The 15,353-nt window shown below is 38.3% G+C and overlaps 1 protein-coding gene across 8 annotated transcripts in view; it reads right to left on the reverse strand.

Moving 5' to 3' along the window:
* LOC131322860 (uncharacterized) overlaps window positions 1-15,353 on the reverse strand; it is a 37,999-nt gene that overhangs the window by 11,131 nt on the left and 11,515 nt on the right. For 6 of the 8 annotated variants that reach the window (XR_009198980.1, XR_009198981.1, XR_009198982.1 and 3 more), the window contains 14 exons: window positions 10,391-10,538; window positions 9,724-9,847; window positions 8,386-8,566; window positions 6,847-6,875; window positions 6,474-6,622; window positions 6,046-6,148; window positions 5,714-5,809; window positions 5,596-5,642; window positions 5,389-5,512; window positions 4,616-4,678; window positions 4,448-4,507; window positions 4,198-4,359; window positions 1,887-1,960; window positions 1,721-1,814 (listed from right to left, as the gene is read on the reverse strand). Coding sequence is in view for 5 of the 8 variants with exons in the window: in XM_058354392.1 (XP_058210375.1) it covers window positions 1,721-1,814; window positions 1,887-1,960; window positions 4,198-4,359; window positions 4,448-4,507; window positions 4,616-4,678; window positions 5,389-5,512; window positions 5,596-5,642; window positions 5,714-5,809; window positions 6,046-6,148; window positions 6,474-6,622; window positions 6,847-6,875; window positions 8,386-8,566; window positions 9,724-9,847; window positions 10,391-10,538 (1,454 nt within the window). In the remaining 3 variants the exon portion in view is untranslated. Of the gene's footprint in view, window positions 1-1,720; window positions 1,815-1,886; window positions 1,961-4,197; window positions 4,360-4,447; window positions 4,508-4,615; window positions 4,679-5,388; window positions 5,513-5,595; window positions 5,643-5,713; window positions 5,810-6,045; window positions 6,149-6,473; window positions 6,623-6,846; window positions 6,876-8,385; window positions 8,567-9,723; window positions 9,848-10,390; window positions 10,558-15,353 lie in introns of all 8 variants that reach the window. The other 2 variants (XM_058354396.1, XM_058354397.1) reach the window with 2 other exon arrangements.

Raw genomic sequence — 15,353 nt, forward strand, 5'->3', positions numbered from 1 at the left:
CCTTTCTCCATGGACATTTGAAAGAAACTGTCCATATGAAACCTCCTCCTGGTTACTTCTCTGATAAGTCTATGGTTTGTAGGTTGAAGAAGTCGTTGTATGGTTTAAAAAAAGCTCCGTGAGCATGGTTTGAGCGGTTTAGAAAGGTCATCCTTGATGCTGATTACATCCAAAGTTCGTACGATTATTCATTGTTCACTCATCATTCTTCACATGGTGTTACTATTCTGTTAGTGTATGTAGATGACATCCTTATCACTGGTGATGACCTTGTAGGCATTGAAAAGCTTAAGCATTTACTTTGCCAATCATTCAGGATGAAAGATTTAGGACCATTGACCTACTTTCTTGGCTTGGAAGTTCATTACTCATCATATGGGTACAGTATTAATCAGCGCAAGTATGCTTTGGACTTGATCAAGTTTGCTCATTTGACTGACGAAAAATGTGTGGATACTCCTATGGAGATGAATGTTAAGTACAAACAAGATGATGGTAATAAGCTTCCAGATCCGACTTATTATCGTCAGCTTGTTGGTCGCCTTATCTACCTTACTATGACTCGACCGGATATCTCTTATGCAGTACATATTGTCAGTCAATTTGTTGCTCATCCGTGTCATGTTCATCTTAATGCTGTTCATCGAATTGTTCGATATCTTCGAAACACTGTTTCAAGAGGATTATTCTTTGCCTCTCAATCCTCTATGGAATTGCGGGCCTATGCTGATGTTGATTGGGCCGGGTGCCCTACTACTCGTCGCTCCACTACAGGTTGGTGTGTATTTCTTGGCGATTCGCTTGTCTCATGGAAATGTAAGAAAAAACACACTGTTTCTAAGTCTTCCGCTAAAGCAGAGTATAGAGCAATGTCCTCATCATGTAGTGAGATCACCTGGCTTCGGGGTCTTATGCAAGAATTAGGTGTCCCTATTCAGTCTCCGACACCACTCTTTGGAGATAATATCAGTGCTATCCGTATCGCGTCCAATCCGGTATTTCATGAGCGTACGAAGCACATTGAAGTAGATTGCCATTTTATTCGTGACAAATATTTGGATGGTGAGATTACACTACCCCATGTTGCCTCCGAACACCAACTTGCTGATATTTTTACCAAGGCAATGACTCGGGCTCGACATGAATATCTTGTTGACAAACTGATGCTAATGAAACAGCCTCAATTTGAGGGGGAGTGTGGAAACTAGTGTACGCTTATTGTATTTCTTGTAATAGTTTAGGGGCTCTTACGTAAATATAGAACTCTTGTACCCTAGATGTAAGTTTGACATTATTTGGTGGCTGAATATAATTGAATATACTTTCTGCAAACTTCTTCTTGCTGCTGCTGCTGCTGCTGTATACTGGTATTTACAACTAGTGAGCATTTGGTATTAACTTGGTGGATTGGTTTGGTTTCAATGGAGGTATAGGTTGATAACCTAGTGCTGAAGCCTCAACATTCACTACTGACCCAAATGGATTCAATATATAATGGTCTGGTTTTAAACCAGTGACAGGAAAATGAAAACTTGTTCGAAAGCTATCAAATTATTCCATTGCAACCAAGAGATGAACGATTGTTTTCCAAATTAAATATCGTAAATAATGCTTGGAAGACTAGGAGTCTGTCATAAAACAGTTTCAACACAGAACACAAGGAACAACCAATAGAAAATAACAACTCCAACGGGATAGGGGAAAGGAAGAAATATCATACCTGTAGAACCAGGAGACCGTTTTCTGCCAATACTGAATCACAGCAACCAAAAAACTCCTCCATATATTCATGGCCAACAGCTTCTATCATCTCACTACAGATTATTGTCATTAAGGCTACGACTAGTACGCTATGATCTGATGTTATTTAAGATGAATTCACTCACCAAGATATAATTCTGTCATATTTGTAGGTATCAGGCAATTGGCGGTAGTCACAGAGAAGGAACTTTATGCGGTCCTGATAGGGAATCGGTTTTCAAGATAGTAAGAGGAAGTACAAACCTAATACTTATCATCGGTCGCAAAGATGCATGCTTTATCTAAGAGTGTAGAAATGGACCAATCTTTAAGCTTCTGATGCATACTGTTTGCAACACAAATTCTAACTACAAAGTGTAGTGTAGAAAGGGTAATGTATATTTAGCTAAAAAGAATAGAGTTGCTGCACAATGATACACAAACAATACAGGACTTTTTTTTCATTGGCACCAATAGCGAACTTAAAGATGAGTATTAATAGAAGTCAACTCTATACTTAGCCATCTCTAGATATTATGGAGCCGACTGCAAGCGAACCGAGCCGTTGGCAAGTAGCTCGAGAACAGCTCGACTAGGCTCGGTTCATGTTGTAAACGAACAAGCTCGAGCCAAGACTTTTGGCTCGTTTTGTAAACGACTGAGCTCAAGTTTACCAATGCTCGGCTCGAGTTGGCTCACAAGTTGAATATTTATATACATTGTATATACTCCGTCCGTCCCCTTTAAATGTCCTCCACGGAAATCCGTGCATTTTCAAACCCCAAATAAATATATTTATACATATTTTTCACACCAAATCAAAGTATTCAATGAGTACTTTAATTTGGTGTAAAAAAAATAAGAAAAGTAATATATATATATATATATATATATATATATATATATATATATATATCGGGACGGTTCAAGGGACACCCAAAAAAACACCTAAAAAAACACCCCAAATCTCAATCTCGCAGTTCCCGATCGAATTTGTGATCCGAACCGTTCAATGTGTGCAGAATGTGATTTTAAGGGTGCCCGCGAAAAATTAGCAAAAAAAATGACCGGAAAAGGCTTGATTTGAGCAGTTTTTATTTGAACCGTTCAATAAAAAACTGTTCGAAACTGTTCGGATCAAGCCCTTTTCGGTCATTTTTTTGCTGATTTCTCGCGGGTACCGTTAAAATCACGTTCTGATCACATTGAGCGGCTCGGATCATCAAAATTTGATCGGGAACTATGAGGTATTTTTCTGGGTGTCCCCGGAACCGCCCCGTATGTGTGTGTGTGTGTGTATATATATACGGAACGGTTCAAGAGACACCCTAAAAAAACACCTAAAAAAACACCCATAATCTCAATCTCATAGTTCCCGATCAAATTTTTATGATCCGAACCGTTCAATGTGTGCATAATGTGATTTTAGGAGTGCTCGCAATAAATTAGCAAAAAAAATGACCGGAAAATGTTTGATTTAAGCAGTTTTTATTTGAACCGTTCAATAAAAAACTGTTCGAAACTGTTCGGATCAAGCCCTTCCCGGTCGTTTTTTTTTGCTGATTTCTCATGGGTACCTTTAAGATCACGTTCTGATCACATTGAGCGGCTCAGATCATCAAAATTTGATTGGGAACTATGAGGTGTTTTTTTAGGTGTTTTTTTTGGTGTCCCCGGAACCGCCCCGATATATATATATATATATATATATATATATATATAATTTTGGAGTTTGAAAATGCACAGATTCTCGTATGGAACATTTAAAGTGGGACGGAGGAAATATACATATACATGTGTGTGTGTGTATACATATAATAGTAGTAAAAATATACTTGTTATTAGTGTAGATTATTATTATTATTTGGTGAAAAGATTTGCTCGAGCAGTAAGCTTTATAGACAAAAGAATGCCAAACATGTGGTTTTCCAATGTGGGATAAATGAAACCAAAGCAAACCCTCATCAACATGTGGTTTTTCAAAGCAAACGTGTTTGATGTCTCCTTTTCTTCTAGTCCCACATCGGACTCTTAGCAAATGTGAGGAGTGTAGAACACAGTATAAGAAGAGGTCAAGCCTTGCACGGTATCTTGGTTAGCTGGGCCCAAATTTCCGAGCCATTTCAAGTCGAGCCCGAGCTGGAGAAATATTTCGCCAGCCGAGCCCGAGCAATAATTTTACAGCTCGTCTCGAGCTCAAGCTGACCAGCATTATTTGCCGAGCCGAGCTTGAACATCACAAAATTCGACTCTGCTCGGCTTGTTTACAGCCCTATGGAGCCCCAAGAGTGGGAAACGAAGATTATTTAAGCACGGCATACATGATTCAAGAACTGTCTGTTTCCACACAAACTTTTAACAGCATCATGGATTACAATAATAGGAAGCACTTGTTTTGTTTATGAGAGACTTTTATTGTACGTTAAACCATATCCTGAGTTAGAAGAGCTTCATCACCTGAAGGCCAGCTTCATTCACTTTCATTTCAGCAAATCTCAATTGCTCCTCCGATAGAGTTATGCCAGTGTATTTGCATCCAGTCCTCTTAACAACTTCAATAGCCAAGCTTCCCCAACCACATCCAATCTCAAGAATTTCATGTTCCTTATCAATTCTTGCCTATGTTGGTCAGGCATAAAACAAGTATTAACAAACTGTCAAACCAAACTAATGTGGAAATTGAAGTAATTTCTGAATATAAGCGTACCTTTTCAATTAGTAGAGAGATTTTTCTCATCTGTGCAACCTTCAACTCTTCGTCTTCAGACTATAAAAGAATAACATGGAAATGAGTCAAATGACAATATGACAAGTTCAAAGAACAACGACCAAAAAGTTATTTTTGAAGACAAATGACAAAGAAGATGATGCTGACCTTAAACACCGCACAGGAGTATGTCATTGATTCATCCAGGAAAAGAGCAAACAGTTCATTACTCTACAAACACAAAAATCAAAACGAAGTAGGTCAGCCCCACATTGTGAACCCCTCATTAATAGTACAGAATGTAGCAAAGGCTGCACAGCCAAGTAACTTGTGTTAAAGCATCAAAGCTAGGGTTTTGGGGAACTTGTTTCCCCTTGTTTGTGCATAACTGCACCAATTTTGGTGGGATCCATGTGTTATGGATCATTTGTTTACTTCTCCATATGGATCGCTTGTTTACTTCTCCACATGCGAGTAGGGGGTCACACATGCGGGGGAGTGTTGGAGTTTGTCCCACATCGGTTAATTATCTACTCCAAAACTAGTATATGAGACTGGGCGGCATCTCCTCTCATTGGCAATTGGTATTGAGTTGGATGCTTTTAACATGGCCTCTCCTCTCAGTATTTTCATTATTGATTGTAATTTTGTTCCCCCTGTTTGTGGCCTACATATCCATGTCCAATAAAAAAAAAACCAGACAACGTATTGTATCTCATACTCACTGACTATTGGTGCCAATATAACCGTTAAAAACTTTAGCTGGAAAATTCCACACTTTACCGATTTTCCTTACACAGAGTATCCACCTCCCCATGCCAAGAACAACTTCTTCCCCTCTCATCTTTTTCTATTGCTCTTGGGACATAAGGCTCAGTTTGGTTTGGTTTGGTCTTATGAGCTTTACCAATAGAAAACCAATCAACAACAATGTATCATACCAGGTCATAGTGACGAGAGATATTCCTGCGTGCTTGCGTAAGGGTATTTTGTCGTGATACATGCCGAAGGAAATATTTCGCAGATCCAATACAAGCGGTGAAAAGCAATGGTGTCCACCAGCCCCTAAAGCAAAGATAAGATCTGAGACTTTGGCTATGAGTGCAAAGCTGCGTCGCATCATTAGAAGTCTATTGACCAAAATTTACCTCTTCTTTGAGAAAGAATTCTTTAAATCTCGGTTGGCAATGAAAATCTGCAGAAGAGTTCAGGAAGGAGAACAACAAAACTAGAGGTTTGAACTTCATATAAGATTTGTTGTCTTACCATGAATAAGTTTTGAAGACCTTCATTTTTATTAACTAAAGAAAAATCCCCATTTATATACGCATCTGCAAGGCCTAAATCAGCCTGTGTCGCAACCTGTCAAAAGAATTCCAACTGAGAAATTGAGTATCCTTGTCAAAAAAAAGAAATTGAGTATCACAGAAATCTTGAAAAAACTTTAACCACTATTCCAATTCCTGTATTAGAATAATTCCACCTTTCTTTTCCTCTACGCATTTAGATGTTTGACTCCCTTCCTTGAATTCAATGACGTGTGAACCTAATCTATTAATAATTTAACACCAATGTCGAGCAAAGTGAAAGGATAATACCTTCCAGTAAAACTGGGGACTGTGAACTCTCAAGGAAGTTCTAAGAAGACATTTCTTTCCTTCTCCTTCAAAGGTGAAAACTGTACCTCCTTCCTCCAATAAACTGTGGAACCAAAAGAACTTTCTGTTTATATTTTCAAGATGGAATTCAAAAACAAAGTACAATATTGAGACAGAGTGACTACGAAAAGGTGAAGTAAAGTAGACTTGGGCACATGGAAAAACCAATAATCATCAAGCGAGGACTTAAAACGACATAGACAATAGCCAGTCATTGCTGAGATGCAATTTCTTTTCATTTCTTTTATATCATTAGCAGTAAGTTCATGAAAATTTGATCAATTGGACATTTCAAATAATGAGAAACTCCAACAATATCTTTCATAACTCATAAGCACTATAATAAGCACTGAAACAAATGAACTCACATTAAACAACCTGTAGAGATATACTGTCCAAGGAACCTAGTAACAAAAAGGCGGGCTCCTGTTTCCATCAATGAAGGTACCATATGTTTAGGGTTGTTCAAAACAGCACAACCTTTTTGGAGCATACCATGTGCCGCGACTAGGCCAGCCTGCAAAAAGACATACGTCAAGCACAATGCCTAGAAGATAAATCAACATTCAAGAAAACTATACAGGCAACACATAAAACTGTAATAGATTAGCTACCATTCTTCAAGAAGGCAATAGCTTCCAGCTTATTATTCGACATTTAAATATTTCAACAGCTTTTGGAATTGTTCTCACGTGTTTTACAGGAACAAATATCAATATACATACTTAAAATCATCGATACCTTTAGTCCATCCTCATGAAAGCCATAGCCTGAAAGACATACAATGTGGAACACACAAAATTAATCAGTAAGCCAAAAGCTATTTTACTTGCCTCAAAAGAACACAAGGCACTCAGTTTGTACAAGTATGGAGAAAAACAAGTTAGCTATATGTTGTACACAAATATGTTAACAAAGGTGTTAATTATTTGCCCGGTTAGACTAAACTTCATATCATTTCATCACTTATTTGTGATACACTTATGTCTTATGGTAATATAAAACTGACATGTTACTGGGTGTTATGGTTGAAACTGGAATAGCAGGAAATATTGTGCCAAGTTAGGACAACCATAGTACCAAATCAAAACTAGTTGATCAGATTAAACCAAAACTGCTGATCACAGGTTTACATGATCCTTGCTATGCTGGATAGAACTCGATGACCAAGAGGCAAACCATTTGCCTGTGTTGGAAGATTTGATAAAGTAGCATTATTAGAAAGTTTAACTAGTCTTTTTACTAAATGTGAACACGTTAGTTTGCTCATAACTAAAATAAGATTTACAAGTGCTGGAGAGATGTTTCATGGACAAAGAGGAAAAGAATAAGAAGACAGAGAAGGAAGACCAAGAATCCATGGCAACCTCCACCATTACCAGGGCCAACTGAACGCTTCTCTTAGGATGCAGGTGAAGCCTTGAACAAGTATATATGGTTTCATTTTCTAGTATCTATATCTCATGGTTGATTAGTTGTATCTGGTGATTGGACATAACTGAAAATTTTTTACCAAGGGTTTTTCATTGATTCAAGTACAATACTATATAGTTGTTTCTCTTTTTCATGGTTAATTCTTATGTAATAATGTTAGGTGCACAAGTGAGTTAGGATGAGTCAGCCAAGAAAAGATGGGTTGTGAGAAATGAATTGAGTTCAGTGTAGATAAACCCATTCTAATTGAAGATGGATCAAGTCCAACTCACCAATACGTGATCATCTTTGAAGATTTTACCATAAGCTATGATACATCAAGGCAACATGAATTAATTAAATTACAAGATTGGTACAATAACTTCAAATATCCTGTAACAAGGGTAGTGGTAAATTTGAATTCCTAAGTCTCTTTTTCTTCACTCAAATAGAAATCTATTCACTTTCGTTAAATTCAATCACCAGACCACTACAACAATTCAAGTTTCCATAAGTTGATATCCAAATAAGTTCTTAAGCAATAGGAATTTGTTCTAGTCTCTATGGTTTGATTCCCCCCTCTCTTTTTTTGTACTAACAAATTCTACATTAGTACGATTCTCAAACAATCACTAAAGCAATTTCAAGTATATCGTAATCGGATCTTAAATATTCAAATCAGGATTTCTCTTGCACTAAGGACTGATGAGATTGTAAGTCTTCTAATATAAGTTTCATTTTCATGTATTTTAATAAATCTAGAGAGTTGTGATTCAATGTGCTCCAGGCTTTAGCAAATATGAGAAATAATCTGTGATTCAAGTAAGTGTTAGATGCACATCTTTTTCCCCGTAATAGAAGACTCACCCTGGTATGCTCCGCAGAACCATATTCCTCTCCTCCCCTGAATAAGATCAAGCTCAATTGATGCTTTTGATGCAGCAACTGATGGGACTGGATGGCCGGTTGACCACTTAAGCAGTGTATGATCAGGGGTACAAGAAGGATTTAGAGTAACCAGATAAGGTAGCTCTGTCTCGCGAATATTCTGCAAGATTGAGGTTATGCAACAACTGAACAAGATGATTACAGGAAACAGCTCATGTTTTTGTAGACACCAAATCACATTGCAATTCTACTGAAGATGAAGTAAACTCAATCTTTCATGCTTTCAATGATAAGGCCCACTTTTTCTCTTTTGCCGATCAGAAAAGTGACAAGGCCAACTTTGTACAAATTTTGCTATAGTCGGTATAAGCTTTCAGCACAAGGGTAAACTAACACGAGGTTGTGTTTCATCTAAGAAATGAGCCTTACTGCTTCCTGTTAATTGTGATTCACATCAGGGTATGCCCATATGCTTACCCTATATGGACATTCAACTTTATAAGTTGTTAGTTCTGTTAAGAGCGAATTTTGAAGAGAGGCCCTATTTGTGGATGTGTTTCGTATGATACATCTGAACAACATGATTAAGACAGGAGCATTCTCGTAGTTGAATAAATTGTCCCCAGGCTGAGAGGGCCTGACAAACACAATTTCACACAGAACGTTCAAATATGAGAGCAACATCGTGCCTCTTTAACTAATGTCTCTGGCATGAAGTCACCATTCCATTATCATGACTTGTCACCTCTGTATTTGGAGGGAACTTCTCGAAAGTGAACACAATTTGGATGCATCTATCAATTTTTCACTGCTCAATTACTGAGCTACTGAGCTTATCTTACTCCTCTTAGAGCACTTCCAGTGGCTTGTAAAAGTCTCCTGCCCTTGCCAAAGTTTGGCAAAAAGCAGTCGAGATGCTCTTAATATTCGTTTTTGCTAGTTTCAACAATATAAGAATGGTAACTTGCCACAGTTTTCTGGAACAACAACCGTATTAAACTATCGTAGTGGAGATAAGAGCTATGCAGTTAAAAGGTTGAAGGTTAAAGAGAGACATGTTTTGCCTTCATGCAACATGTCTCTTGTTTGGTCAAACTTGATGAATATACTGGGTAGTTTCAAGTACCAGTTAATTCAAGGTGGTCCAAACTTTTTTGGAATCACTTCATTTGTTGTCAGCAGAAATTCAATTGCTTGTCTCTCCATGTCAATTTTAGGTACTAACTAAGACTTCAAAAGCCTTAAACAAGTATCAACATGGATTAATATAGCCTGAGCAAACATACAAGTATAGAGAGAGGAGAGTCTGTTAGACACCTGGAGCACATTGAGCCAGTATGTCAAACAAGCTTTCTTGTCCATAGTTCCAAGGAAATTCCATGCACTCCACGCTGCTGGGTTTTGGGGCATAAACTTCTTATCATGATGAAGGAAAATATCACTGCCATAAAGAGTCAAAGATGATTGATTATGAGATGATAATGTGAAACTAAGTCCAACATCGCCTAGGTACCAAAGTAATATGAAGTATATAAGCGTGAGGGCGCTCTCACTTCAATAGCTAGCTTTTGGAGTTGAGTTCCACCCAAGACCATGTAATATGGTATTCGAGCTCTCACTTCAATAGCTAGCTTTTGGAGTTGAGTTCTACCCAAGACCATGTAATATGGTATTAGAGCTCCGGCTAGGAGAAGTCTCGGATTTTAAGTCTCTCTGTTTGCCTTTTTCTAGTCGCCTCGCCTGGGGGTCAGCAAGGCGCTGGGGGTGCACCTCCCCTCTTTAAGTCTCTCTGTTTGCCTTTTTCTAGTCGCCTCGCTTGGGGGTCAACAAGGCGCTGGCGGTGCACCTCGCCTCACCTTTGACAACTATGATTATGAAGTATATAAGCGTGACAACACCCTCACTTTAGCTAGCTTCTAAGGTTGAGTTCTACCCAAGACCGTATAACAACAATACAAAGTTGACAAGAAAGTAAAGACAATACCTATAAACATACTGGAAAGCCCCAAGTATTCTGGTTTCATCACATGTTGCCTGTCTTCCCAAGATTTTAAGAGCATCGGGAGCATGGGTGGCCATTATGCATCCATTGTATGTTTCTTGGGAACCATCTTGACAGGTTATGAGGCAACCTGCTCAAATTCCTTGGACCTTTACAATTAGATTGCATCACCACTTTGATAGACATATTGCTTAGTATAATACAACCAGGTCAAACTCTCTTCTTAATTCATACTTAACAGGTACAATGCAACACTTGATTCTTTTGTCCCAAGTTAATCTCACTACTACCAGATCTCATTTTTTTTTCAATTACATGTAAATTGTGCATTGAATCAGGGGCTTTATATATTCTCAGCAAATATAACCAAGCTTGGAATTAACTATACGCAAGTAGTTCTCATGGTCCCTCCTTGAATGTTACTCCTTGCATCTTCATCTTATTAGTTGCAATATTCAACAATCTCTATTGTCCAAGGAACACTGCAATTTTCACAGCTGGTTAGCCTGGTTTTATTTCTGCGTATAACCCAAACACACCTCTATGTACTACCAATATACATACTAGTTCCGGTGTTAGTTCAACTTGTACAACTTTTCGCTCCATTCTTGTTTCTAAAGTGGAAGAAGTTTCAGCTATCTTGTGCAGTTTTGTGAACAAAAAACTGTGAACCAAACACGAACAATTGTGCTGCACCAATACAGTTCAAACTGCTATTTGTAATCAACCCTTTGGCACCTATAGCTTTTCTTCAGCTGAAGTTGGTACACAAGGTTCAGAAAATTGGTATTTCATCCACAATCGTGTAATTTTGCTTTAGTGGACCAAACAGAAGAAGATCAGAACTGAAAAATTGTAATCAAGTATCTATAAATGCATATTCTCTACAACTTGCAAATTCACCTGTGTACAAAAATCATGTCAAATATATAACATAATATTGTCCCAAGTACATTATTGTTGGCGTGAGTCAACTGTTATAATATCAGGGGAGTTAAAGAGTTAGTGAATATTCACTAATGTTAAGAAAGGATTAGTGAATATTTACTAATATCAGTATTAGTGATTCCACTGATATAGCACATGTGTTTATGGTGTATATTTGACTGTAACTAAGGGGAGTAATATTAGGCTTGATTAGTGCCTCATTACTTGTAAATCCTCCATAGAATCCTCTTGTAGGAATGTTGTATTTATACCACTATTGTGGTCCTTATTCAATATCAGAAAATTACTTCCACAATTGTGTTATTTGATATGGTATCAGAGCCTCCTTCAATCTCCTCTTCTTCACCCTAGGGATTGAAGTTTGGTCCTGTATTCACAATTGTTTCTTTTTCTGTTCATACCATTCCGCTGCGAAGTTTTTTTTTAGTGTCTTTACCACTATGACTGATGCAAGTGGTGATTCTCTAAAAAAGAACAAATCTACTACTATATCGGCTGGGTTCCATATACGGAACTTCTTCTCGAATCACTCTGGAACCACTTGATGGTACCAATTATGTTGAGAGTGGTCTTTGAACGCTCAAAATAAGATCCGTGGGAGAAAACGTTGTGGTTTTATTTCAGGTACTAAGGCTGCTCCAAAGGACGTTTAGTCGGAGGAATATGAAGCATGGGAGGATGAAAACTACTTGGTCAAATCTTGGCTTTTTGATGCAATGACAAAGGACATCCGATCTCTCTTTCTTCGATTGGCTACAGCAAAGGAAATAAGGAAATATGGGAGGCGGTTAAACAAACATATTCGATCAGCCAAGATGCATCAAAAGCCTATCAGTTACACTTACACTTTGAGGTAATCTCTGTTCGCCAAAATGGAGGTTCTGTTATTTCTTTTTTTGGAAAACTACAAAAATTATGGCAGGAGTTTGATGCTATTGAGCCTTGTACCATGGAATGTACCCGAGATATTGAGCGATATACTACAATGGTTACCTCCCAACGGTTATATGTTTTTCTGGCTGGTCTTGATTCTCATTTGGATGGGGTTCGTGGTCGGATTCTTGCTACTGCACCTCTGCCAAATCTACAGGATGCATATGCCATTGTTTGCGCTGAGGCAAATCGCCAAGATGCTATGCTCAATATAACACCAAGTGATGGTGGGGTTGTTATGTCTATTCGAAATCTGTCTCCCATGACTCAAAAAAGGGCGTTCGTAAGTGTACTCACTATAATGGTGATAATCATTTTATAGAGACCTGCTTCAAGTTACATGGTTATCCTGAATGGCATTCGAAGGGTAAAACATCATCTCCAGTGGCTCCTAATCCCAAGGTTGAAAGCTCGACTTCCAAGAGCAACTTAGCCACTATTTCCGGATTTGTTGCCAAGTCAGGTATGTCTAATTCTACTCGGAGTCTTCCTTTATTTACTGGAAATAGTGCTTGGATAATTGACTAAGGTGCTACTGATAATATGACTTGTGATCGCTATGTATTCAATAATTTATCCTCTAGTTGTTCAAAATCAGTCATCACTAATGCCAATGGTGTCTCCTCTCCAGTTGTCGGCATTGGTATTGTGTCTTTGTCCCTTTCTTTATCTTTAATTGATACTTTATTTGTCCCATCACTAAACTGTAACCTTATGTCTATTAGTCAGTTAACCAAGTCTCATAATTGTGTCATCACTTTTTTCCCTACTCACTATATTTTTCAGAACATCCATACCAAGGAGAGGATTGGCAGTGGTAAAGAGAAAGGAGGTTTGTACTATCTGGATGACGGGTTACAACAATCAGATGGCGGCGCACTGGTTCATGCTATGGGCGACACCATAAGAGAAAGATTTGGATGCGGCATAGACAACTAGGTCATCCCTCATTTGGTTATCTAAGACGATTGTTTCCATCTTTGTTTAATGGTTGTCATCTTTTAGAGTTTGCTTGTGAAACTTGTGTAATGGCGAAAAGCCATCGTACTGTTTTTTATTCACATATAATAAAGCTTAAGCTCCTTTTGCCTTAGTTCATTCGGATGTTTGGGGTCTAGCTCCTCTTTCTACACATAATGGGATGAAGTGGTTCATTACATTTATCGATGATTGTACTAGAATGACATGGATTTATTTAATGAGACGAAAGAGTGATGTATGTGCTGTGTTTCGCTCTATCTATCAGATGATACTCACCCAATTTGGTGTGTCCATTAAAGCTCTTCGTTCCGACAATGGGGGTGAATATGTTAAAAAGGAATTGACTGAATTTATGACTTCAGTTGGTAACCTTCATCAGACATCTTGTACTAATACTCCTCGACAGAATGGAGTTGCAGAACGCAAAAATTGCCACCTTTTGGAAGTCGCTCGAACTCTGTTACTTTGCGGTCATGTTTCCTCCCACTTGTGGGGTGAAGCCTTGAGTTCAGCTGTCTAGTTCTACATTTTCGGAGGCATTTGGATGTGTTATCCGATCAGTGCACGCTTCATTCCGTTGTTCAGTTGGAGCCTCGTATTTTTTGTTGTGTAGCGTATGTACATTTACCCACCTATCAACAAACCAAGCTTGATCCACGGGTATTAAAATGTGTCTTTGTTGGCTATGGATCTTCTCAGAAGGGCTACAAGTGTTACCATCCCCCTACCAAGAAGTTTTATGTTTCCATGGATGTCACATTCCATGAACACACACTGTACTACTCAAACGGGATCACCAATTCTTCACTTCAGGGGGAGACTAGGGAAGAAGTACAGAAACCGATTCTTCACTTCAGGGGGAGACCAGGAAAGAAGTATAGAATCGTGATGATATAGGATTCTTTGAAATGTTTCAAATCCCTAATACATCTTCCGAAAGCCGGCACCCTCCAATGAAAACCCAGCTGACTCAGTTGATTATGAAGATCCGGTCCATGATAGTACATTATCTCTTACTTCTACAACAGAACCACTAACCCAATCTTCTCCGAATGATTATGAAGATCCGGTCCATGATAGTACATTATCTCCTACTTCTACAACAGAACCACTAACCCAATCTTCTCCATATGACTCTTTAGAGGTATCACCTAACCATATTCTTGTTGATTCTAATATTCATGATTTAGTTGATACAACTGATCTTAATTCTGAACCATCTCGATAGCATCTTCCACCCCGGTCTAATCGTGGTCAATCACCATCTAAATATGTCCCAGATACCAAAGCTAAAATTAAGTATTCCATAAACAATCATATATCCTCCCATAGGTTGTCCAAGTCATATGCATCGTATGTACTTCAATTATCCTCTGTGTCTATTCCTAGTAAATTGTAGAAAGCTTGGGCAGATTCTAGATGGACCAAATCTATGACAGAAGAGATGGCAGCATTGGAAAAGAATCATACTTGGGAACTTGTTCATCTACCAAAGGGAAATAAGACAGTGGGGTGTAGATGGGTATTCGCAATTAAACACAACGCAGATGGGAGTATTGAGAGATTCAAAGCTCGGCTAGTTGCAAAAGAATATACACAGTCTTATGGTGAGGATTATCATGAAACATTTGCTCCAGTTGCTAAACTTAATACTGTGAGAGTACTTCTATCATTAGCAGCTAATCGGAATTGGCCACTCCTCCAGTTTGATGTCAAAAATACTTTTTTGCATGGAGATCTAGCTGAAGAAGTGTATATGGATCCTCCTCCCGGTATACCAGAATACTCAGAGACAAAAATGGTGTGTGAACTAAAAAAGGCATTGTATGGGCTGAAGCAATCTCCAAGGGCTTGGTTTGGTAGGTTCACCAAGTCTATGAAAAAATTTGGTTACAAACAAAGTAACTCAGATCATACTTTGTTCTTGAAGCACAAAAGAGGTTGCTTTGATTATATATGTGGATGATAGGTGGTGACCAGTGATGATCATGAGGAGATTTCTAGGTTACAACAGTATTTATCTTCCGAGTTTGAGATGAAACAACTCGGAGACCTTAAGTGTTTTCTTGAGATTTAGGTAGCT

Source organism: Rhododendron vialii, chromosome 4a (assembly GCF_030253575.1).
Source record: "Rhododendron vialii isolate Sample 1 chromosome 4a, ASM3025357v1".
In the NCBI taxonomy this organism is placed as follows: domain Eukaryota; kingdom Viridiplantae; phylum Streptophyta; class Magnoliopsida; order Ericales; family Ericaceae; genus Rhododendron; species Rhododendron vialii.